Source organism: Manis javanica, chromosome 11 (assembly GCF_040802235.1).
Source record: "Manis javanica isolate MJ-LG chromosome 11, MJ_LKY, whole genome shotgun sequence".
NCBI lineage: Eukaryota > Metazoa > Chordata > Mammalia > Pholidota > Manidae > Manis > Manis javanica.
This window is the reverse complement of record NC_133166.1, coordinates 10,343,634-10,369,406: the sequence shown is the minus strand read 5'-3', so window position 1 is coordinate 10,369,406 and position 25,773 is coordinate 10,343,634. Positions and strand designations below refer to the sequence as shown.

Here is a 25,773-nt window from a genome sequence, read left to right as displayed (position 1 = left end):
GTGCACCAGCAGAGTTTATTGAATACACTTTCTGTAGTTAAGTTAAAACCCCATGGGTACTTAGAATATTCCATTTTAAAACTACTACTAGTTCCCAGGAAATTCTGGTACCACCTCCTACCAACCTCCGTCCCTGTAATGTTAATAAAATTCCTCTCATCTGCTGGGCTTTCCTCTCCTTGCACCACTTCCTCTGACCTAGCTTCCTCTCTTCTGCAGTCCAGCCCACCTCCTGTCTGAGCTCTGGTCTTTACCACTGAATGGGCTAGAAAGACAAGGTAGAACAGAGGAAGAGTTTTACCCCAAGAGTGCAGTGGGTGTTACTGGTGGCTGCTGCTGACAATGATTCCAATAATGATAATGATAATAATAATAATAATAGTTACCATCTATGAAAGACAGACTAGATGCCAGGTACTGTCAAGTACTTTCTCAGTATTTTTGCACTACAACCATCTGAGATATGCATTATAATTTTATCCATATTATAGAGGTGCAAATTCATTGTAATTGTAATATTTTTTTTTTTTTTAGCAAGTGAAACAACTTGGTGCAATGTTAAGAACACTGGAATAGGAGTCAGGAGACTTGGGTTTTGTTTCCAGGGTAGCCATCACTTATCATTGTATGCTCTTAATCATGTTCTTAATCATATCTGCTGTGCCATTAACTACTATGCATTTCAGGTGGTAGAAGTTTGGGAACTAAGATCAGATTCCCAAAGTACTTTTTTCTCATGTTTTTTTGGGTCTGTGACATCCTCTTGGGCTTATTGGCTTGGAACAACCTCCTCCTGGAAGGACTGTATGACACACACCTAGGCAAAACCAATGTGAAGGCCAAAATAAGCCTTACAGATAAGTTAGTCCAAACCCCTCGTCTTGCAGATGAAATGGCTACTGAGTGGTCAAGCCAGAATAAAATCATGGCTCCTGGCTGTTCTAGGGTTCTTTCCATTCACCATGTTGTCTTGCTCTTTAAAAATAAATCAATGGATTCAAAATAATTTTATCTTGATTCTGTTTTGGGAGGCAAATTTGGCTGTCCTCTTGGACGTATTTTGGCTTAAGTACCCCAGGAAGGAAATAATGACAGTGAGTCAAGGAAGAGAGATGGAGGCTAATGTTAGAGAGCCTGGAAATGGACATGAGGACTCAAACACTCAAAACAACTGCAGGTGTTTAATTTATATGAAGTTTGGCCCCTGATTTTACTGGGAATACTGCCTCACTGTGCATGCCCCTGATTGGGTCACACTTTATCAAGCACTGTAACCCAGTACTCCGTACCTGAGACCAAAGAATCTGTAGCTACATGCACCAACTGAACCTTTGCAAGTCCCTTGCTTTTGCCTGGGGAAGAGGATGGAGAACTGGGGAGAATAAAGAGGGAAGGAAAGGCTATTTCTGGGCATATTGTACCTGCCAGGCCATGAGTCCTTGCTTTCACTGCATCATCCCTGTGGCATCTGACGGAAACCAAAACCAAAAGATGAAATCCAGGCCTTCAAAGCAATTTATCTGTATAAGAGTCCCTTCTGAGCCCTCAGTACAGACGGGGAGGGTATTGGTCAGCTCACAGACTTAGCTTCTAAGAAAGTGAGTCCATGATTTGTACTCAGCAAATCAAAAATCACTTACCCCCTTGGGAGGAGTGGGCTTATTTCAGAATCAGAGAGCTAACTTGTTGCTTCTCATAACTGGGAGTTTCTACAGTCACCTATTCAGGTCTAGGGCAGTAGACAACACCTTGGCTTGTTCTTAGCATTGACTTCAAGGAGATGGACAACAAGCCACCTATGGAGACCATTCTGGAAGAAGGGGGAAAGAACAGACAAAGGAAGAGCCAATTAAAAGACCAGTCAGACAAGGAAGGTGGCGTCAGAGGTAGGCCAATGGTTTCTGGGTATAATCTGTCACACTTTACCGCTTATGAGCCAAGCCATGTTGCTTAGCAACTCCTATGCCCAAACTAAATGAGATGAGAATTGTGAATAATCACTGTATTCTTCTCTATCACAACATCTTCTATTCCTGGAGTCTTGTGTGTCAGCACTTTATGACTCTCAGGCACTTAGACTATAATTTCTCTTCTTGCTCCCCACTGATTCAAAACTCAAATGCCTACAGTGTCTAGGTGGATAACATAAATGCATGAAGTGGGCTGGATGTAACATGATAGATATATTAGCATCAATAATAATTTTTTATGAGAAATGAAGAATGGTAGTTTTATATCTTTGATACCTAGCTTATAAAAGAAAGCTGGATTCTCATATCTGTGTCTTCATTTAATCTGCTGTGATATGTTGCTTTGCTTGAAGCATCTCAAGAAAACCCTAGGACATCAAAGTATTTTCAAAAGGGCCCCAGAGGGTCCCCACAGGTTGCCAGACTACCTCTTGAGGACTTGTTTCTCTAGCAGATTGTTGCTTTGTAGAGAAATGTGGGCCAAGTGTTATCCAATTCTCTAATTTTTCAAGAGAAGCAGAAATCCTGTCTTCTGTGAAACTATTGATTGTTAAGTGTTGACAACTAATTGACATAGAAACAAGAAATGCTGAGTGGGCCAAACAGAACATGCCAATGGGTAAACATTAGCTTGTGGATGTTGGCTTTGCAACATGTGGCCTGCAGGATTACACAAACTTTAGCCTAATATTCATGTGCTTTCATTTCTTCAGTCTCATCTGTCAGTGTTCCCTGCAGACTTCTTCTTTGAGCAAAACTGTCAATTCATGTTCCTCTGACATTCCCTGTCTCTCCCTGGCTTCATGCTTTTATTCATGCCTCTTCTCCTGTTCAGAATGTCCTTCCTTTTCTTAAAGCCCATTCTAATCCTATTTTACCTCTTGCACCCTTTTCACATCTCACTTCCTCCATGAATGCTTCTCTCATCACTGGATTCTGAAGTAACTTCTCTCTTCTCTGATCATGTCAGTCTCTTAAAGCGTGCACCATTCATTTGGGATTATGGTGTTTTGCATCATAGTCCCGAGTTGCTATTTATGCAGTGTCTGTAAAGCACTTAGCACTGTTGGCACGTAGTAAGGCCTCTGCAAATGAGAGCTCTCATGTTTTTTGTTTGTATCTTATTTTTCTCTCCAACTATATCTATTGAAAGATCTAAAGATCTTTAAGGGTAAAGACTCACCTCTATGTATTTTCTAAGGTGCCCAGGCAATGCTTTGCACATAGTACGTATACAGCAAAAAAAATATTTTTAACCACATGAGGGCAAGGGGCAATAATATAAAGGTAAGAAAGTGTATTTAACATGAAAATTTTCCTTAGTAAAATCATGAGTTTTTAAAATCTGTGTGAAGTACAAACCACCCATTTAGAGTTGAAAGGAAACACTCTCATTGATTCTACAGAGGTCTTCTCACCCAAGAGACTTCAAGATAGGCAAGCTAACTCTCCCGCCAAAGTGTCAAGTGTCAGCTTGCTGAACAAGTTGGAACGGAGTGGGAGTGGTGGGAAAAATATGAACCCTAAAAGGTAACGCGTTGGCATTTTCTCCATTGAGCTTCAGTAAATATATTTTTGAGTCATGTCTTGATGCAGAGAATTTAAATAATGGTTCATTCATTCCTTCAGTATTCTTGAGTACATTCTATGGGCTAGGTGATGGGGGTAATAGAGAGGACTTGGGCTCACAATCTAGTGGGAAAACCAGACATACACAGAAGGGTAAATTAGAATTCAGTAGGATAAAAGAAAGCTATGACAGAGGTAGAAATAAAATAGAAGAGGAGGCAATATCTAACTCTTCTTGTGGATTTGGGAGACTTTCTTGTTTTTTGAGTGCTTTGATATTATGATGAGACACAATTTCAGATTTAGATTAAAGTGGGAAGTAGTTTTGCCAAACATGGCTGGCATTCTAAACACTGTTTGAATGAATAAATATATTGCAGTGTATGATGGTCAGATCTTCTTCTTGTTAATCAAAACATTTCTCTTTTCTCCTTCTACCTCTGAGTAGGACACATTTTAACACCTCAAATCAGTCAAATGTACTCAAGTACTTACTGAGCATCTACTGTATACTTTGCACTGTGCTGACAACTTTCAGTTTGTTAATGTGTGACAATGTATCACAAACATATATATGATTTATGTACTCTGTGGATTACCAAAGTGCCATTCAAAACCTTAGGCATGCTTATATTGGATGATCTCACTTACTTAAACAAAAAATAATTGAGAATGAAATGTCTAGTACTTTGGAATTTGGTTCAGTCCGACAAACATTGAGCCCCACTATATGCCAGGCATTATTCTAGACACTGAAGATACTGAGCTATAAGAAATATAAAAGACATGTAAACCTACTTTTATAAGACTTATAGTCTTGTAGGGAGACTCGTGTTAAAGAAATGATGCATGTGATGAAAAGAACAAAAGAACAGAGGCTGCAAAAAAGGAGGGAGTAATCAATTGTTAGGAATTATTAGCGAAGGCTTCCTGTAGCAATTGACCCAAAATATGTGGGGTTTTTTGCTGATTACATGTTTATCACAGAGATTTTGAAAAAAATGGGAAAAAGGATACAAAAAATCACCCATAACTACATAGAGGAAACTTTCTGTTAATATTATGGTATATATTCTTAACTTTCATGCATATACAATATATGCGTATGTTTATACTTGAAATGTATGCACACATTTTGAATAAAACTGTGATCATATCATATGAACTTGTGTTACACTTCACAATAAGTGGTAAAAATTTCCCCATGGCTTTAACTATTCCAAAACATGAACAATAGATGGCATATCATCTCATCTGACTAAACCTTTTGTTTAACCAATCTGCTGTTGGATATTTAGGTGATTTTTAATTTTTCTTAATATCATAAATAATATATATCATATACATTGTTATAAATGTTAAAATATAATCATATACAATTCTTTGAACACACTGGAATATTCTCTAGGATAAAAACTTTAAGGTGAAATTTCAAAGATAAAGGATGAGCCTATTTTCATGCCTTTGATCCATATCATCAGTTATCTTCAGGAAGGTTCTATCAAATTATCTTTCCAGTAGCAGTAATATGAGGGACTGCCATCTATTCTATAGCTTTGTTAATACTGGATATTGTACCTTCTATGTCTTCCTATTCTTAGCTAGGGTAATTGCAAAAGTCCTTACCAAGACCTGCAAGATCCTGCCTGATTTCTGACCCATCCCCTACTTTTCCCCACTAACTCATTGCCCTCCAGCCACACTGAGCACAGGCATGCACCCACTTCAAGGACTTTGCACTCATTTGCTTTGCTTAGAATGATTTTTCTATCAGATATCCGATTACTATTAATTGCTCATTTCCTTCAGGTACTTACTCAAATGTCACCTTCTTTATGAGAGCTTTCTTGCATTCTATTTATGGTTTATTACTCCATTCCTCCAGCATTGCATGGCATTCATCATCATTGAACATACTATAGAATTCACTTATTTATTGGCTGTCTGTCCCCCCAGAACATTAATTCCATGTGGACAGAGGTGTGTGTGTGTGTGTGTGTGTGTGTGTGTGTGTGTGTCATTCTTCACTGTATCTCCCGTGCCTAGAAAAGTGAACATAGCACTCAAAATATTTTTTGTAGAATGAATAAATTTTATCCTCATTTCACAGAATTGAGACTTTGCAAGATTACCTAGCTTGTCTAATGCTAGGCAGCTTGTAAGCAAAGAAACGGGGATCCACACCAAGGTTTATCTGACACAAAGCCTAGGTTCTTAACTTATACACATAAAGATGCTCTGAAGAAAACCACCGGGATATTTTTCTTTCTTTTATGTTTATTCTTGCCTCCAAAATCATCATTGCTCTAGATGTCAGATTGTTTTAAACATTAATTACTGTTACATTGTTTTTATAGCTTATCATCTCCAGGTTGTCTGAAAAGTGATGATGAAATAAAGCCTAAAATTTTTCCAACCCCTGCTTGCCAGGATCATAACAGGGCAGGACAGGTACAGTGTCTTCAAAGAAACAAAACCCCAATCACTGATTTCTGTTTCTCCAAGAGGGTTCTGGGAATTGTTCTTCCTTTAATATATGGGTTTGGCTCAACGACTCAATTGGACTGTGATAAATCTATTACTCAAAATCTACTAGTTAATGGAAATAGGGTTGGGATATCTCTTTCTACTTAAACACTTCTTATCAAATGAGTGTTCAGTAAATCCTCTTGAATTTGTGGGGCCACTCCGCAAACCTCATTTTGCTAATTGTCATCAATATGTCCTTTTATAAAGTATACTTCTTGGCACACCCAGCCTTTGGAAAGCCTGTGAAGGGAATAGGATGGCAAAAAAGTAAAAGGTAAAAATGAATTTGCTGTGAAACTGCTCTATTTCAGGAAATGTGTTATGTATGTTTGCAACGAGCGCAGCGCAATTCCCCATTGTACTACAGTGAGGAAAGGCGGAAGAGAGAGGCAGAGGATGAGCAACTCATACAGCAGTACCAGATGCTGAAGGACCAAGAGGCTTTCTTCAAATACCAGGTAGTTCAACGTGTCGATTACAGAGTGTTTAATCTGGGTCAGTAGAACATGATTATAAAATGGCATTTCAAATGTTCCATCGTATGTCTGTACTGTAACATATTCCATCATTTACTTTCTGCTGGTGGACAGTAACTTACGTTGTATCCAAGTTTTCACTAAGAATGAACAATACTGGGATGCAGCTGGATGTTTGCATATGTCAGTGATTCCCCCCACTCCACCCATAAGTATTGAGTTTTAAAGGTGGAATTCTTAGATGTATATGACTTTATTTTTAATTTCTGATAAAATACAATTCCGGTGAAGGCTTTTGCCTTCAAACTCACACCTGTCTCAAGCAGGCAAAGACAGAATGGCACCTTCTCATTGGCACTATCCAGATTTCTGTGGTCTCCAGTAATTGACCTATTGCCTTGTCCTGCATTTGTGATATCAGAGAACCACTTATGAAATCTTCCATTCCTTCTTATGATCCCCACAGAGGCACAGAGGTGTTGCCAAAAGCCTAAGAACAGGAAATAAAAACTTTCCCCAACCCACTTTTTTTTATTATCAAATGTACATCACTGTGATTCAATAGTTCCCCTCTGCCTCCTCCCCACCCCAGCTCACTCCCCTCTCCTCTGGTAACCACTAGTCACTTCTCAGTGTCTATGAGTCTAATGCTGTTTTCTTCCTTCTGTTTTGCTTTGTTTTTATACTCCAGCAAATAAGTGAAATCATATGGTATTTGTCTTTCTCCACTTGGCTTATTTCACTGAGCGTAATACCCTTTAGATTCATCCATGTTATTGCAAATGGTAGGATTTCTTTTATTTTCATAGATGAATAATATTCCATTGTGTTTAGGTGCCACATCTTCTTTATCCATTCATCTACTGATGGACACTTAGGTTGCTTCCATACCTTGGCTATTGCAAACAGTGCAGCGATAAACACAGGGGTGTATATGTCTTTTTGAATCATGGATTTTGTTTTCTTCAGGTAAATTGCTAGTAGTGGAATTACTGGGTCCCCGACCCACTTTTATAAAGCTCTGAAGACATCAGAAAGTACCATTGCCTCCAAAAGGCAGGTTTCTACCTTAGTTGTGTTATTTCAATGTAATAAAATGGAACTTTTAAAGGCTCTGCCTCAAGATGTGATTTTTTTTTCAAAGATGAGAAGTCTGGCTAGTAGAGAACAGAATAAAAAAAATGCTGCCTATAACCTTGGAGTTGCTGAAGCTGTGAGGGTCCACAAGAATGAGAAACCTGCATTTTATGTAAGAGTCTTTTCAAAAATTTCTACTGCTAATTCCTCCCTATCTGTGAGTATTTATACCTCTATCGCAGGCTGTCCCATTTCTTTTTTTTTTCCCCCTGACCCCAGCTGTCCCATTTCTTAAATGGCAGAGGCAAAAAGTGGGTTGCACAAGGATAAAGTTTGTCTTCGGGCAGGAGTTGTCCAGTGCCTATCTCCACATGGTCATATTCCCAGAACAGTTCGTATTAGTCACCACCGCACTTGTTAACAGTAGTTCTCACCCTGCACCCGGGTCAGGTGGTGGGGCAGTGTACCAAAGTATTGCCCCAGGAATAGCGAGCAGATCTAGAGAGAAACAGCATCACCTGGGAGCTTGCTGTTAATGCAGAATGTAGGACCCTACCCCAGATCTCCAGAACAGGAATCTCACCTAAATAAGATCCACATTAAAATTTGAGAGGTCCCGCTTCAGATGGAGATGAGCCACCTGCTTCTCTATTGATTTAGTTTTTCTAATTGTTAAGTGCCTACCTTTGTTTCTTCCTGAATCTTCCTCCTTTCACACCACTGTCTAGGTCATCTGGACATGTATCTAATAAGATGTACTTCCTTTATTCATCATCAAACCTTTACTGAACTCCCATGGACTGGCCACTGTGCTGCTGGCCAGGAATGCAAAGATGAAAAGACAGGGTCCGTCTCTAAAGTAGTCTCAGGCTGGTGGGGGAGACAGGCTTGAAGAGACTAAGAGTGTGGTGTAATACATGCTGTGAGAAATCTTTGTATGGGGCACCATGTGAGTAAAGAGAGTAACTTGTCCTTGACCAGCAATCCGGGAGGACTTTCTGGTACACAGCAGTTGGGAAAAGAAACAAATGAAGGAAGAACCTTCCAGGCAGCTATGGCAGGGAGGGAGGGAGGCAGGGAGGGAGGGAGAGACTGGGGATTTTTGAGATTTAGGTGTCATCTTTTTCTCCCCTCAGATAAGGTTCCAGATGATACTTATTACTGCCCAGTTCATATCTCCTCTTTGACATATCTGCAGACATCTTAAACTTTAAGAGGCCAAAGCAATTTTTGATTTTCTTCTTCAACCTGTTCTTCTCTCATCCTTCTCACTTTAAGTGGCATCTCCAGGCAGACAGTTGCATGAACCCCTTCCTAGGAGGGATCCCATACTCCTTATCCTCGCTCCCAGCATCCAACCATCTTCAAGTACAGTTGCCTTTACATCCAAAATGTATCCGATGTCTCTTCACATTTCTTCATCATCAATGTTACCACCTTATCCAAACCACATTATAAGGCCCAACTTCTGCAACACCTCCTGAATTAGGCTTGCTGTTTATCTTCTTGCCTCCCTACAAGCTATTCTCTACATGGCAACAGCCAAAGCCACCTTTTAAAACTGTTAACCAAAATATATCATTTTCTTGTTTAAAGCCTGGAATGGCCTCCCATCAAATTAACATAAAATAGAAATGCCTTACCTTGACCTATCAGGTCTGGCCCCTGCCTGCTCCTCTGCCTCTTTCTCATTATGCCTCAGCCACAGGCCTTCTTTCTGCTCATTAAACATGCTCATCTTGTCTCCATCTAGAGTTCTTCATTTGCATTCCTTCTGTATGGGATACAGGTCCCCGGCTACTTGCTGTGGAGGCGGTTCAGTCATCTCCACGGAAAAGCCAACCAATGTAGCCCTATTCCCAGCCAGTCATTTGCCATGACCAGGACTTCACAGCACTTACCACCACCCTCATTGACCTGATGTATTGTCTCCTTGTTGGCTCTGTCTCCTGCCCCAGCATGCAGGCCCCATGAGGGCAGGTGCCCTGCAGACCTGTGTTCCCGGCTGCTGTGCGATCACCAGTGTCTAGAATGGCCAGGCCCTGAGCAGGTGTTGGGTCTCCCTCTTTCAACCTCCCCTCAGCCCTTGCTTGTGCCTTACGCTCATTTAGACTTCCTCCTCCTTCCCATCTGTGTTCCCATCTAACTCAGGACGCTACCCCATGAGGTCCTTCCTCACCTCTCTCTCAGATATGGGGCGTTGGCCGGCTCCGCTCAGAGATGTCCTTGAGCACACTTGTGTTATTTTGTGGGTGGCCCCAGCATTAGCTGGTCGATGTGTTGGAGCCCGGGCAAATATGACACATTAATAAATACATCCTGATTGGTTTTAGTCTTCTGAATCACTACCTTTAGTGTTTGTTGCTTTTTGGTGTTCAAGAATAAACGCATTGCTTCTCTTTCATTGTAGAAATCCTTCCTATTTGTTAAACGGCCACTGAGTCCTGAGGTTAATGCTTGCAAGCAAGAAGAGTATTCCCATAGTCTCTTGCAACAAATGGAGAACAGACGGGAAAAGGAAATAAAGCAAAGACAAAACAGAGAGTTGATGGACCGCCTGGAACAAGTGCAGCTCACAGAGGAGTGAGTCTAACTAGACTAGACACGCTCTGAAAAACCGATTCAGAATTTTCATGTGGAGCTTATTTCCATGTGGTTTGAATCCTCATTGGGAGTTTCATTAGCACACCTGTAACCAACTGAGCAAATGAACCCAGCAGCATAGCATAACATTTTATTAGAAAAATGGAAAAAGTCATCATTATTATAATTATCATGCTAGTAGTAATTGCCCATCTACAATCACTTTAATCATACAATATTGTTCTGCGATCCCTGACCCTGGCAGATGGAGGAAGGGGTTTATCTTGAGCAGCCATCATTCCCAGCTGTTCCCAGGTGATCTGAAGGCGAAGCTGAGGTTTTAATATAAGTAAGCAGGGGTAGACCATGGAACCCCAGAGCATGAATATGTGGGGAACCCAGGGACTAAAAATCTGCATAAAAAAAGCTTTCCCTCTCTTCACACCCACAGCTCCTTAAATGGCATCACCTTCGTTCCGGCTCAAACTGGAATGAATGAAAGTCTTAATTCCAAATCTTCAGGAAAGAGAATCTCATTGGTCCTGATTGGTCCTGCTCGGGTTGTCTGAGGCCTGGGATAGGGTCAGGGCCACAGAGTTCAACCATACCTACGGTTCAAAACACACTTCTGCTACTAAGGCCACAAGAGCGATTAAAAAGGCTACTGTAGTGTGACAGAAACTCCTGAGACAAACAATAAGCTAGTTTCTGTGACCAAAAAAATTACATTTCTATAAAATGTATGTTCCATTCTATTCAAATCACAGATCATGAGGGTTCCTTGTTGGTTACATGTAACAGAATCATAATTTATAATAGGAAAGATCACTTTTCTTTAGGAGGAATCTTTGGATGAACCACTTTATAGAATGAAGAGACACTGTATGCCTTGTTATCTAGCTTTCTCTAAAGCCTGGGGGAAGGAGGGTGCCTGTCCTGGTGGTGTATTTGGGCAAGATGATCACCTGCCTATACCTGTGGATTTGAATTACTCTTTTCCTTCTTAAAATGAAAGCTCCTAGAAGGAAATATCACGTTTTATTTACCAGGCTCTGATTCATATTATTACTTAAACACATGTTGATGATGTTACTGCGCATCACTAAAGACTGTAACCAGTTGTGCTCCCACCTCCTCTTATTCTTAATGGCCAGACTCGCTGCACAAAGAGCCAAATATATAAGAGACAAGATGGAAGAAACCAAGTGTTACAAGAGAGCTTTGGATGTACAGGTAAGGGGACAATTACTATTTTAACAGTGAAGCCGTGCTTCATCAGCATTCTAAAAAAAAAATGTATGAATACTGTAATGTTTTGAATACCCTTTTGTGCTATCCATTTGGGGGGTTTTGAGGCCCTTGTTCCTTCATCTGAGGTATTGGTATTTCACTATGCCACAGTGTGTGCAGAAAGTTTATTCCCCGGCAGAATTAGGGTCTGCATTATGTGCGTCCCTGTTGCAGATAAAGAACAAACGCCCGCAGCTGCCCATGTTTGAGCCAGACTCTTCCGAGCCCATCTTTGGCAAGGATGAGGGCGAGCTGGTGGTAGAAAAGCGACAGCAAGAGCAGGACTGCATGAAGCACCAGCTGGAGGCAGCTGCTAGCCGCAAGAGGAGAGCCATCCTGCACCAGCTGGTGGACCAGAAGCGGGATTTGCAGATGCTTCATAGGACATGCAAAGAGTAAGAGGCCCTGGATCTTCCCCCTCTTCCCCTCCCCTATGCCCGCCACCCCCCTTTTTTTCTCATACAACAGCAGAGAAGCAGTAATACTAGCGAGCACATCGAGAAATTACTATGTGCAAAATATCTGAGCTTACTATGTTCTTCATCTCATTTTGTCCTCACAATTCACCCTATGAGAAGTTACTAAAAAGAAAAAAACCCAACCAAAGTCTCTTGATTCCTCTTGTCCCTCCAGTTACATCTCTGCATTTTCCCTTCCCTTTACAGTACCACCCAATAGGGTTGCCCATACCAACCGCTCTCTGCTGGAAACCCAGTGTGAGCCGCAGGTGTGGCGCTGTGCTCCAGTAGACGCTGACCTGACACTCAGGCCCTTTCTCAACGTCACCAAGCTCCCTTCCTTCCAGGAACTGTTCATGTAGGGCTGTACTGACGATTGCCGTGAGGGGTGGTGGAGGGGGTTAGGTGCGCAGAGGGGGACTTTGTGCCATATCACTGCAAACACCTTTAAATTCAAACATCAGACACCCTGTTCCTTAAACTTCCTATTTGGTCACCCCACCAATGGGGGGTTTTAAAGGTCCTGACCAGCTCACAGCCTTGCAACATCCCCTTGGCTTCTTCTCATCTCCCCATTTTCCAGGTCTGCTACCCTCCTTCCTCCCCCGAGATTGCCACAGAGACTCCCGTTTCTTCTTTGTAGGTGTTTAGTAACTCTTAGGTCCTTGATAGAATTATAAAAATCATCAAAGTGCTCAAGGAGTCCAGAAAGTCTTCTCTTACAGTAATCTCTTTTTAGAAGGTGGTTATACTTATAAAAAGAAAAAATGTCCCTTATTGAAATTTTATAAGTGGTCAGTGGGATGGTGCAAAGATCTGTTATGTCCTGGGCCAGGAGGCTCAGACATGAAAATATGAGTAAACTAGGAGGTTGAAGATGGAGGATATTGTGGTTAAGGGTGGGGTTGGATGGCTGGTATTAAGAGGTGAGAGTAATTAGAAGCCTGGCTTTTAGAGTCAAGTCAGATGTGGGGTAGTCTTGCATTTGCCCAGGCAATGTATACCTGTATCCTGTACTGTTTGCTAAAATACTGAAATGTTTCTGTGCTTCTTGATAAACAACTGTGGCCTCAAGACCCACAAGGGCACGTGCTGCCCTGGCTATCCCAGCCCCTCCCAGGAATCCCCCAATCTCACTTCTCCATAATCTTTTACCAAATGAGTGAATACCTGGGGTCTCTAAGACCACTTTCAGTGTCCATTCTGATTGATGCATTTCTGCCATTTCACTAGTTGTGTGAGATCAGGCATGGGTTTCCTTATCAGGTTTTAGGCCTAAAGCTAGTATCTATCACCAAGGGGGTCGAAGGCTAAATGGAATAGTCCTTGTCATCAGCTTTTTTTTTCTAGCAAGCAGCCATCCCTTGTTCTGTGGTGGCTCTGCCTTACCGTGCATGCTGCCGCAGTCTGATTGGAACCCTCTGCATTGTTTGCAGAAATTATTGCAGCTTTCTTGTCTGCTTTTAGCCCTTAGCTTCTCCAGTTCTCCGTAACGTGGAGTCAGGAGGGTTAAAGTGCCATCTCAAAACTGTATGACCTGGGCTAAACTGTATGTGGGGTCTTTGAACCCTCTTTTCCTCATATGAAAGTGGAGCTGATCACACCTGTCCGCTTGTCCTTACTATGAGAGTGAAATGGCAGTATGCATGTGAGAGCATTTTCTGGGAGCCACAGGGCTCTGAACAAACACCAGCTGCGGTCTTGACTTGGCTGTCTCTGGGCTGGAGCTCTGGAGGTAGACCCCCCTTTTCTGCAGGACTCAGGACCTTGTTTTCTGTTTCTGTATCTTTTACTGTTTATTACAAAATCTCTCACTTCTCTTACCTTTTCCAACTTCCCTGCCCTCTGGTCCATCCCAAGATGTGATCTTAGGCCTTCCTGGGGCAAACAGAAGGTTACATTCTTTCATGGAGGATAAGGTAGTGGCCAAACAGTCCTACTAAAGTATTTAACTCATTTTATTCTTTTTTTTCTTAAAACTTTTCTGCTTTTGTTTTTTAAAAAATATAACAATTTTGCTCAATATAATGTGGATTGGTGGAGAGATTTTTAAAAACTGGTTAATAATGTCTCCCCTAGAAAATCAGTATTAAGGCTCTACATTTTCCCATATTCTTTATAAAAGTATTCAAACCATATGCATATATATATTTCTCCATCCAGTTTTGTAAATGGAAATGAGACCTATTAGATCTTACACATTACTAGGCAACCCAAGCTTTATTTAACCTAATAAAGTATTATTAATTTACGTTTTGGTCAGTACATATATACCAGATTTATTCTTCTTTAATAATAACATAATACGGATTACCCTAATTTAACTTTTGCACTACTGCTGAACATTTACTTGGTTTCCAGATATTTTGCTATTGCAACAATTCTGCATTAAACATTCTAAATATATTTCCTTATATTGGTTCTTTTGTTTCTGGTGGATAAATTCCTAAAACTGGGATTAATGGATCAAGCAGATGGCCCTTTTAAAATATTACCAGATTCTAACAGTTTGCTTTCTAAAAAGGTGCAGCAATCTGCTTCCACCAGTGGTCTTGTGAGAATCCTAGTTGCCTCCCCTCTCATCCCACTTCATTTTCTTACTTTCTAGGCATGTAAATTAAAGTGACTTAACTTATCCTTTAAAAAAGAATGGAATAATGGCCAAAAGGCATATGAAAATATGCTCAATGCTAATCCTCAGGGACATGCCAATCAAAACCACAATGGTTTCTATACTCTGTGGAATGTGTGTGGGTGAGCCTAATCCAACCAGCAGCTGTCATTGTTTGCACCATTTGAAATACAGGTCATTTAGCATTTAACTATATTTTTGCCTTTCCAAGATAAGAGGTGTTTCGTGTTTTATTGAATATTTACTTATGTGAACATGCAATACAGGTATTTTCCACTGGTGAATAGAGATGACAAGATAGGAAGGTGATATTTAAAGTATAGTTGTGTTCTGTGCTACACAATTTAATAATTTATTTTCAATCATACATATATTCTAGAGTGCCAACTCTGTGGCCTTCTGAATGGAGTAAGCAGTTCCTTAGCAAATTGTTTATGTTTTTCCCTGCAACTCACATATGTAAACGTGAGAAGAAGTCTTTACTATTTAAGATGTATCTATCAGGGTAACATACACAGATAAGATGGCTATCTCTTTTTTCCCTAGGACCTTATGAAAACATATATACATATACACATAATAAGATTTCACAAATGCAAAGGTAAAACATGCTGTCATCTATCTTGGATTATAGTATCTATGGTTTGATTGCTTTGTGAAATGTCCAAATCAAGAACAATTACAGACTTTTCTTACACCACATATACCATGAAACATTTCACAAGTACTTGTAGACTACTCAAAAGATTAGAAAGGAAGGAAATTTAGTGGTATTTAGTGGTAGACAAAACCATTTAACCCAGGTTTAAGGTGATTCACAATAGCAGCAACTACATGTTGAGAGACCAGTAGCAGAAACATTTAATATTGAGAATACCGGGACCCTGTACTTGCAGAGAGATGCATACTGATGCCACCTCTTTGATGACATGACCTTCACCAAACAGGCCTTTTTTTTTTTTTTTTACCTTCTTCACAATGCTAGCTGTTTTCTTGATTTTATTTTATTTTTCCTAGTCACTTCGTGTTTTTTTTCCCCTTTCTAGCCATTCATTTGTATGCCTGTCTACTCTGACTTGTAAAATGCCTGTAGCAACATGCAGGCTGATTCCTGACTGCTGAGAGGCTGGAACAAAAGGAAAAATACATAAAGTGTAGGAAATCCGTTTGTGATGACTCTTCAGATCAGGGAAACTAGCTTCCAAGGAAATTAATGGCTTTAAAGGCTGACTTCGTTCAATGGAGAAAGGTTTCAATCCTGCTAATTTAAACCAGGATTGAAGATGAAAGGAACTAGACCCATAAATTTTTTGAGAGCTAGGAGTTTCGCTCTGTTTTTACAGTGTTCATGCCTTTTAGTTTATTTCACATAGAAGTGAACAAAACTAAAATTTTTCTGTTTCATTTACCGTGCAATGAATGGGGCTTCCAAGGTTGGGACATGCCCTTCCCAGTGCTGTGAATAGACTCAGACTACTCTGTTGTCTCCAGGCACTTGGCAGACAGACGTGCTGAGCTGGAGCGAGTGAACCGAATCAACCGAAGCTTACTGGAGGACTGGGAAAGGAGTGCCACAGCGAAGAGGCAGCGGGACCTGGAGGAGAAGGCTTTCGAGCGGTAATTCCTGACTGGAACCAAAAGTTCTTTGCAAAGAAAACCACCTCTGCTCCTTGTTCCCTTTCCTCTAACCCAGGGATGGCAGATAGGTTTCAAGTGCCAACTCCAGTTGTATGTTACGAATTTGTCATCTCAGCTCAAATCTTTGCCTCTGCATAGGGCAGTTTGGTTTCTTTCGCTGGGGCCTGGAGAAGTGTGCAGGAGGAGGGTGAGAATTCTTGCTGGCAATAACTAACTAGAAGTAGGGAGAATGAGTTTCCATCTGAACACATCAAGGCTTACAGAATGGTCATTTAAGATTACGTTCAAGGCATTATGTGTAAGAATGGCAATTGAAAAAGTGAGATTCTCATTGGGACCAAGAACATCTTCCTGAAATGTATTACTATATCCCTGCCTCATCTCTCCATATCTCTTTTCAGTCTAGAGTCAGGGAATCTAGTCATGGGTTTGAGAACTGACACTAACTTTGGAGAGGAAACAAATCTTTTTTTTTCTATTACAGTTTATTATAAAGGATGTAAATAAACAGCCAGATAAAGAGGTACATGGGATGAGATCCAAAAGTCCCAAGTAGAGGAACTACTCCACCCATCCACATGGAGTTGGGGTGTGCCACCAGCCCAGCACCTAGGAAACAAATCTTTTTGTCTTACTTTTCTTATTTGTAAAATGAGGAGAGCAAACAGTTGCTTGACTTAGCTCAAATAGGAGTTTTTGTGATCATATAAAGAGATGGAAAAGTAGTACACTTAAAATTAAAATACTTTACAAATGTAAAGTATGATTTCATAGAATGTTAAGAAACAGACCCAATCTATACACACATTATGAAAACCTGAATATACCAAAACAGTATTTTAAATTGCTAGTTATCAACTATTTCTTATCATGGATAAAATTTGTTGCAGTGCTTCTTGATCAACCATTCCTTTTCCTTTTAGGTTTTCTTTTAAGGCAATTCTCACCTGTCTTTCTAAACGGTAGAATCCATATTTTATGCCAATAGTAGTATGAGGGGTGACATGGGAAGTAGATTCCAATGGAGGAGTGGAGTTGTTTGGCCTAGAGAATTGGAAGGGGAAGTGAAGTTGGGGATTTCAAGCCATATTCTGAGTGTTGTGGGAGAGCAGGTAAAAGGCAGAGAGATTAATGCCAGGCAGGTTTTGGTTGGAGGAATGGTTGGCCAACGTGTTGAAAGAGGATAGAGGAGACACAGGAAATAACCTAGAGTGGCAGGTAACACAGCTGCTCCAGGCCAGCACAGACCTGTTACCTGAAGACTTACGCTGAGCTGTGGGCAGTTAGTAGGAAGAAAGAATTGGTGTTAAAAAGAAAACAAAGCAAAAGCAGAAATAAAATTCACATTTATGCAGTCAGCACATGATAGATACTCAGTCCCATCAGCAGGGCAAGCGGGTGGGTCTTTTCCCCACTCACGGCCAGGATTGTATGTTCGTTTTCCTTTTAAAACTGTCCTCGGTGCTCCAAAAAGGAGCAGAATTCAGCCATGTAGAATTTTTGATAGCAGAGAGGAACACACCAGGGACTGACATGCAGAATCAAGAAAAGCTGTTGCAGTGGGAAATCAGTTAGGGGAGCTGCCCCTTGCCCCTACCCCCTCTCCTGCCCTTAGCGCTCCGGAGACCTTCAGCCTGGGCCTTTTTCTTGCGAGTCTGCTCTTACCCGTCCCCTGGGGTGGTCACTGTTAGCCGGCCGCTTAACGGCCTGAGCGTCCTCTCAGACGCTGGCCCGGGGCCTGACAGGTAAAGGCGCACCCACAGGGCCCGGCAGCAGTCACAGAGGCCGGGCGCCCCGTTCGCCGGGGCCGTGGGCGAGTTGTGTGCTCTCGGAGGGCTTGGGTGGGTGTGGCTGAGAGGGGAGCTGGGGTCCGACTGTCGTGAAGGCACCGAGTCAGAGGCTTTTATTTACTGGGGAAGAACCGAGAGCGGAGGTTTGCAAGCAGGAGATGCCATGCTGGGGGCGCTGCAGGCAGCCGCCTGGAGAGGGTGAGGCTGCAGCGGAGGTCACCGGCGGGTGGAAAGCTCCCGGAGAGCCGCGACCAGGGGCTACTCTTCTACCCTCCCCCCGCCCCGCCGTGGCTGCGAAACCAGACCCCCCGGCAAGGGCCTCGGGCTGCCTGCTCACGCCTGCTCTTCCTCGCCTCTCCTCAGGGCCTCAGACAAGCTCTTCCTCCTGGACCAGTGTGAGAATTACCGGCGCTGCCGGCAGTGCCAGAGGCGCACCTCCAACGTGGGCGAGAGCAGCCTGTGGCCCCTGAACAAGTACATGCACGGCTCCCGCCTGTTCGTGTAAAATGCAAAGTCTGGACCTGTGTTTCCTGGGGAAAGTTTGTATTGCTTAAATGTTTGGGGCTGATGATGGAACTGCGTATTTGTACTTTAGAGGAAGAAAATTGTGGTGCGGTTTTGGTGCTTTCAGGAGTAGGCTGCTTTTTAACCCCTTATTAAAGTCGTGCAAGTCAGGTGCTTCTTCCCACCTGACTTCTTCCCACCCCCGCGGGAGCACTGCTGCCATCAGGGCTGGGAGCGGGACTCAGCTTCATTCTGGCTGTGACTCAGCCCTGCCACTCCCTATGTGACGGTGTATCTTTTCTTCATCTATAATGAATAGTGTCACAATAAATATTTTTGACGTGCCTGACTGCATAGTAATTCATAATGGTAAACGTTACCATCCCTCCCTCAGCCCTAGATTTTTCCAGAGGATGGTATGTGCGAACATTCCAGGGGGCCATTAGCTTATTTGGCTCAGGTGGTCAATGCTCCCTGAGTTCTTTAGTCGACAACACACACCTGAGACTCTGTTGGAGCCGCACCTCAGCAGAGACCATTCCCTTGGTGACCCTCCGGTCAGCCATTCCATTGTCCAGTCATTTGCCGCACTCGTAGGCTTATTGTTAGAATAAGTGTATATTTATAAGGGGAGTCTGGCTGGCCAGCCAGGTGCCACCTTCTTCTCCTGTTGCCTCCCTAGCATCCATTCTTAAGCCATATTTGTGCTGTGGAAGAGGAATATGTGGCTGTTAAAGGGCTGATTTTTCAGTTAAGGTGCAGGTGTTCCCAACCAAAAACTTTCTTCATTCTTCTTCACTCTTTGTCTTTCCACAACATGGATTTGCCCTCCTACAAATACAAAATAGGTATGTTTTAAGCCCTGAATAGCTAAGGGAAAGTATTTACTCAAATTGGCACTGGGAAATTTTGTAGTGAATGTTATCTTTTTCAGTGCAAGTAAGTATGCTCGCTGGTGGCTGGAACAGTCTGGAACCCCAACCCCCTAAGCTTCCCATATTGTCACTTCCTTCCATTTCCTCAGAAGGTAACTTCATGTGCTTCCAATCATCACTATTTAAACAACAGCCTTTCCCCAGGACTTCCCTGACTTGCCTGAAGACCATAACGTGCTACACCTGGCTATCTCTATCTCTAATACATAATAAATCACTGTAATAGTGTTATATTAGTGCATTTAAAAAAATACACTGCCTTGTTAAAAAAAAAAGACTAGGCACTTTTGATATACTTAGGTAAGAAGATTTAACTTCGTAGATATTTTTTACTGTGGCTTCTGAACTTGTAATTTATTACCACTGGTAGCAGCACCGACTCTTACTGTGTGGCAAATAGTGAGCTAATTTTTGGTGACCTGAGATGAAGGTCTCATTAGTCCCTGCCTGCCTTCAGAGCACTTCCTGTGTAGTGCAGAGGTGAGATGTGCCTAGAAAATCTTCGTGCAACAAGGTAAATACCTCCTATGCTATGTATTGGTTGTATGGAAGAGTAAGGTGGAGCCTTATAGCCCGCATAGCCTGGCACAGAGAAGGCAATGAAGACAGCTGAATTTTTAAGGATAAATAGAAAACAGCTAGGAGACACAGAGTATCCAGATGTCAAGGCCCCGTGCTAAGGCTAAGACGGAGCTGTGGTTCTGTGAGTCAGGTTATGAAACTTGATATAGTTTTTTTTAATGATTCAACCATTTTAAGAATCAAACTTTATTACAGCCCTTCCTTAAAACAGTTGATTTCATATAATAAAAAATGAACAGTGTTTTGGTTTTCTTTTGAGCAAGTCTTCATAATTTGGTATTTTCTTCACTGATCTTACCTGCTAATATTATATTAGTTCAACCTGCTTTTTAGGCCAGGCTGAATTAGAGTGTCTCTTTCTAAATCAATTTGAATTACTATCATTAAGTTCTTCTGTTCCCAGAAGTATGGCACTGCAGACCTGCTTAATGTATCAAAGGGTTCCCAGATTCAGTGGATTTTGATGTTTGGACAGTTGTGTGAACTCTTTTGAGACTGAGATGAAAAATATGGATCCTTCCCTAAAAACATGTACATTTTTCACATATAACACTTTGCATGCATTTATAGGTTTCCTAGACCACCTGGGCTACAGGTTAACACCTGCTCTAGACGGCCTTCCTTTAATATTCCCACAAGCCTAAGCCACCAAAAGTGAGCAAAATGAAGGACTTTGCTTTTGAAAATGCCTTTCAGGTTTAGAGAACTGTGTCCATTGTGTCTTCCCCTTTGACTCTTCACAAGAATAATGAGGTAAGAGTTGGAACTCCTGTGTTTTTCAAGCCTTTTTGAAGAAGACTTAGTAAAAGACACTGATTTCATATAGAAACACAGAACCTGTGTCCACATATATGATGGAGACAAAAGTCTCACAGACTGTGCTTACCCCATCCACGCGCAGGGCATTCTGATCATTTCAGTTTTACTTTTCATTAAAAAACTCTGCTTAGACTGGACAAAACTGATTTAACAATTCACTAATGTTAAATAGATAATTTCCAGTTAATAAACACAGATTTAATCTAATTCTTCCCTCCACTGTGCTTCATGGTACTTTGTAGGTTGCTGGAATGCACTGGTAGTTAAGAGATGGTATCTTAATGGCATTCAGTCAGGAGACTGAGGTTAGGTCCCATCTTGGTGGAACCAGACCTCCTCTGTCTGAGGTGACCCCAAATGCGGGTGGCCATTTGCCCTACCTCCCGAAGCTAAGTCCAGAGCTTCCACTACAATGCAGTTGAGTATCAGAGAGAAAGGAGCCAGAGAGAGAACCAGCAAAATCCTGTGTCGCAGTGCCTAGGCTGTGGGCTAGGGGAGGTCTTAGAAACCGAAGGGGAGAAGAAATGCTAATTAGTTGCAGCCAGTATCTTATATACTAGTTTGCCGGTAGAAGAGGGCGAAGCAGACCACACACTGGCCATTTGAACAGCCATGCAGATCGGGCTCTGCACAAAGGCTCCCGGCTCCCAACCCCCTATTGCTGCTGTAACAAATTACCACAAACCTAGTTGCTTGAAACATGAATTTGTTCAGCCAGGTTTACCACTGCCAAGTTGTTCTTTCTTTTGTAACTAATTGGTTTTTTATGGTAGGTACTTTTGAAAGTAAATCAATATCCTGTTCCTCATCAATTTTCACCCACTAGTTATAGCATCTGTTGATGTTTCTTTGCTAAGAGTCGTGATGACTGCTAAATACAGATTTTCCTAATTCCTTCATTCCTGCTACATTTATTAGTTGATGTTCTGCTAAAAGGCAGTGTTCGCTTCTCTGTATTTATATCAGTACAGACCTAAGGGTTTCTATTGTATTCAGTGAGTTATAATCCATCCCTGTCATTGATAATAAAAATTGTAACCAGGAGCATGCTGACATCTGTGTTTTCTGGTTTAAGCAATTTTTAAAAACCTTGGAATGGTTTTAGAGAGTTCCTTCTATATTCCTCACCCAGTTTCCTCCATTGTTAACATCTTCTGTTTCTATGATACATTTGTCAAAAAAAAGGGACCAGCATGAGTACTTTGCCATTAACTAAATTTTATGCTTCATTCAGATTTCACTAGTTTTCCCCTCATGTGCTTTTTCTGTTACAAGATCCCGTCCAGGAAACCATGTCACATTTAGCTGTCAAGTCTCTTCGGCCTCCTTTAGTCTGTGTTCTTCTGTGTCTTTCTGTCATATTCCTGTCATTCTTTGAACTTTTATACTTTGTCGTAACAAGATTTTCTGGGCTACTCTTGTACTTTTCCTGACCTAGCTCTGGAATCAGCCACTGATCTTAGGAGACATGGTTCCTTTTAATAGAGAATGGTATTAGGAAACCATGATCTCAAGCTAGTCCTCATTGCTATTAGCATGTCACTGCCTCAGGCAGGCCTTCTCTGCTCTCTGTAGATGAAGCCTAGGAATTCACCCCCACCCCCCACACACCCTATATTTCTGTAACTATATTGAAAATGATGAGTTCACACTGATACAGCCAATTCCAATCCAAAATTATAGGGTTTATTCTACTTTTCTGTCTTTCCATATTGTAATTTGTCTGACCGTGAGAAACCTGATTCCCATCATTTTCAATGTATTCTGGATAAATCCATACGTAATCTCCGGTCAGCAAGCTGTCCCCCCGTGTATAATGTCCTCTCCGCTCTGCTTGGTCTCCAACAACCTGCACCAGGCTGCTACTATCACCCCCACCCTGTTTGAATGCCCTTCTCATCCCCTAGATTTCAACATCCTCTGCACCCCTGCCTCCTGCACAGACACCCACCTTACTCCACCACCTCTAGTAGAGGACTGAGTTACTAAAGAATAAATAAAGTAAGGAAGAAGGAAGAAGAGTGAAGAGGGAAAGAAGGAAGAGGAAAGACGAAAGAAACGAGGACCACTACTGAAAGGAAAGGAGCCACACACAGCAGCAATTCACTGGAGAATTCCGCTTTATTAGGGAAAGGTGCTGGGTTATATAGGAAGGGGCATGGGGTGATTGTGGTGTTACTTCTACGGGGCTGGTGGCTGTTGGCTAGGTGCTGGGATTGGGAGGGGGGCGAGAGGTGATTGGGCTTCAGGTGGCACCGGTGGGAACCGAGGACCCCCGAAGAGAAGCTGGAAGTTCGCCATCTTACTGGTGGGGGCCTTTCATTCCCCCCTTTCTCCTCTATGGGTTTGTGGACGTTGCTTTCTCTCTGACTGCTTCCTGCTGAATGGGGGCAGAGAAGGGAGTGAGGGCTTGAGGATTGGGAGGAAAGGGTTGATAGGACTCCCCACAGTAAGGACGAGTAGATATGGACTTCTTCAGGTTGGAAATCAATGAAGGTTCCCTGTAACCATAGGTCGAGGACCTGTTGATTCCAATGGTGCCAAGAGGATATGGGTGTCAGGGGCCAGGCGTCTGCGGCCATTGTTTCCAGGAACAGTTTCCAGCGGAGAGAGGGGTCCATCTCAGCATGTGGTGAGGAGGTCACGTGAGGGTGAGGGATCTTCTGTGGCCGGAAGCTGGTAGTTCCTGAGTAAAAGCTGGTTGAAAGCTTGATTAGAGATTTTTCCAACTTGGGATTTGATGAACTTTATTATACAGGTTAAGAAGAGACAGGCGAGAAGAATGATTATTATGGGGCCTGCAATGGGCCACAGCCAGGTGAGGAAGGGGTTTGTTAGTATTGAAGAGAATGGGTTGGAATTGGAAGCAGAGTGGAGGCTGGAGGCAAGGTCGGTGAGCTTGGTAATGTCAGTTTCTACAATGCTGGATTCGTTGATGTAATAGCAGCACTCTTCCCGGAGGAAGACGCAGGTGCCACCCTTCTCGACTGTAAGCAGATCTAAGGCCCGCCGGTTTTGAAGGGTGACCTTAGTTAGCGAAGTGACCTGTCTTTGGAGAGAGGCTAGGCAATCGGCAGTGGATGTCAGGGCTCCCTCAAGTTTGGCGTTGAGATCTCTAACTGCCCATAGAGAGTGACCCAAGGCTCCTCCCGAAAACCCTGCCCCAATGGCTGAGGTGGTCAAAGAGATACCGACCATGATGGGAAGGAAAGCAGCCCTTTTTGTGTGCAAGGGCAAGGGAGGTTGGAGCTCAAGAAATTCTGCCATGCTATAAAGTATAAGCTGTGGGATTAGGGTGACGAGAATGCAGGGTGTATCAGAGTTGGGAGGCAGTGAGTTGAAAAGACTGCCATTACACCAAAAGAAGTGTCCCGGTTGCGTAAAAGTCTTAGAGCCGGAGGTAGGGGTGTAGATATAGAGGCAGTGAAGTGCGCTGGAGGGGGGTGGAGTTGGGCCTACACAGTGGTGGATGGTGAGATTATCTGCGTATTCTGGTTCCCATAGGGGTATGTCTGCCAGGGGGCGGGGGGGTTGTCCTTCTGCATGGAAGGAGTAGTTGGAAATATTAAGGGGCATGGCGGCCAGCAATAGGTGCTGTGGTGATGCGCACAAGAAACAATTGGCGGTGTTGAGGGTGTGGTTGAGAAAGATGGTGGTGTCTTGAATGAGCTGTAACCAAGAGTAGGAGGAATAAGAAGATGAAGAAGCGCCGTCAAGAGTTTGGATAATGACTTTCGGAATGTCTGATATCTGATGCAACTTGAGAGATCTGGGAGTGAGAGGGAACATACTCTCGAGAGATATGAAGGGTACTGTGGGGGGTCAAGGACCCCCCGTAGTAAACTGAGGCTGTAACTCTGGTGGCCCATCGAGAGTCCCAGGGATCTGGGATAAGGGGAATGAGCCGTTGGGATATTTCATGAAACGGCTGGATGAGTAATACTGTGGGTACCGGGAGTTACCCATGTAGTGAATGGTGCAAGACCAGTAGGGACATCCCCCGTAGGTGTCTTGCCATCACCTGCAATAGGCTTGTCTTTGGTCATAGAGGAAGCAGAGGGAGGGAGAATAAAGGTAGCTGCTAGTGAACACTTCGGTGGAGGGAGGAAAGTGGAGGTATAAAGGCTCAGAGCAGCCTTTCAGCGGGCAGTCTGATGTGGCAATGAGGGCAGTAACTTTTGTTTGATGCTGTGTGTAAGTCTGTCTGACTTTGAATCGCCATACAAAGGAGGCTGGGTGGCGGGGAAGACAATAGGAATGAGGAAAAAAAGCGAGAGAGCAGTAAAGGAGGAAAGAGTCATGATTTGGGTATGGATGGCAAAGGGGGTGAACGGGATTTTGGAGGAAAGAGGACAGTAAGGTCAGGAGTCTGGAGGGAGAGTCTGTAAACTTTTGTAGGTTAAGAGATCTTTTAGGTGATGTGGGGACAGAATGGTAAGGGGCGCCCTGAATGTCAGTTTATGAGCTTCCTTCTGCAAGAGCTGTCCAGTGGCTAATGCCCGTAGGCAGGGGGCTCATCCCCGAACTGTGGGGTCTAATTGCTTGGAGAGATAAGCTACTGGGGCAAAGGATGGGCCATAATATTGGCCTAGGACTCCTAGAGCTTGACTGGACCTCTCATGAATGTATAATGAGAAGGGCTTCGACAAATCAGGAAGATGGAGAGCTGGGGCTTCCACAAGTCTCGACAGAGCTTAATGAAGGAGTGTCAGGGTGAGGAAGATAATGGTTCTTCAGGGGGGCCCTTGCTGAGGTTGTATAGGGGTCTTGCTAACAGGGAGAGGTTAGGGATCCACGCTCTAAAATACCCAGCCAGGCCTAGAAAGGAAAGGATTTCTGTCTTGGTTTTGGGAACAGGCAGGTCAGAGAGGAGCCATTTTCTGTCTAAGGTAATGGACTTTCTTTGTTGAGATAGGAGGAA

At 42.7% G+C, this 25,773-nt stretch overlaps 1 protein-coding gene across 4 annotated transcripts in view; it reads left to right on the top strand.

Moving 5' to 3' along the window:
* CCDC81 (coiled-coil domain containing 81) overlaps positions 1–18,861 on the top strand; it is a 29,130-nt gene extending 10,269 nt beyond the window's left edge. For 3 of the 4 annotated variants that reach the window (XM_073215918.1, XM_017678232.3, XM_073215919.1), the window contains 10 exons: positions 1,765–1,886; positions 3,377–3,500; positions 5,897–5,990; positions 6,380–6,526; positions 7,689–7,793; positions 10,032–10,204; positions 11,359–11,437; positions 11,669–11,889; positions 16,076–16,201; positions 18,376–18,861. In XM_073215918.1, coding sequence (XP_073072019.1) covers positions 1,765–1,886; positions 3,377–3,500; positions 5,897–5,990; positions 6,380–6,526; positions 7,689–7,793; positions 10,032–10,204; positions 11,359–11,437; positions 11,669–11,889; positions 16,076–16,201; positions 18,376–18,517 — 1,333 coding nt within the window. In that variant the 3' untranslated portion in view covers positions 18,518–18,861. The remainder of the gene's footprint in view (positions 1–1,764; positions 1,887–3,376; positions 3,501–5,896; positions 5,991–6,379; positions 6,527–7,688; positions 7,794–10,031; positions 10,205–11,358; positions 11,438–11,668; positions 11,890–16,075; positions 16,202–18,375) is intronic. The other variant, XM_017678234.3, reaches the window with a different exon arrangement.
* The last annotated feature ends 6,912 nt before the right edge of the window (positions 18,862–25,773 follow it).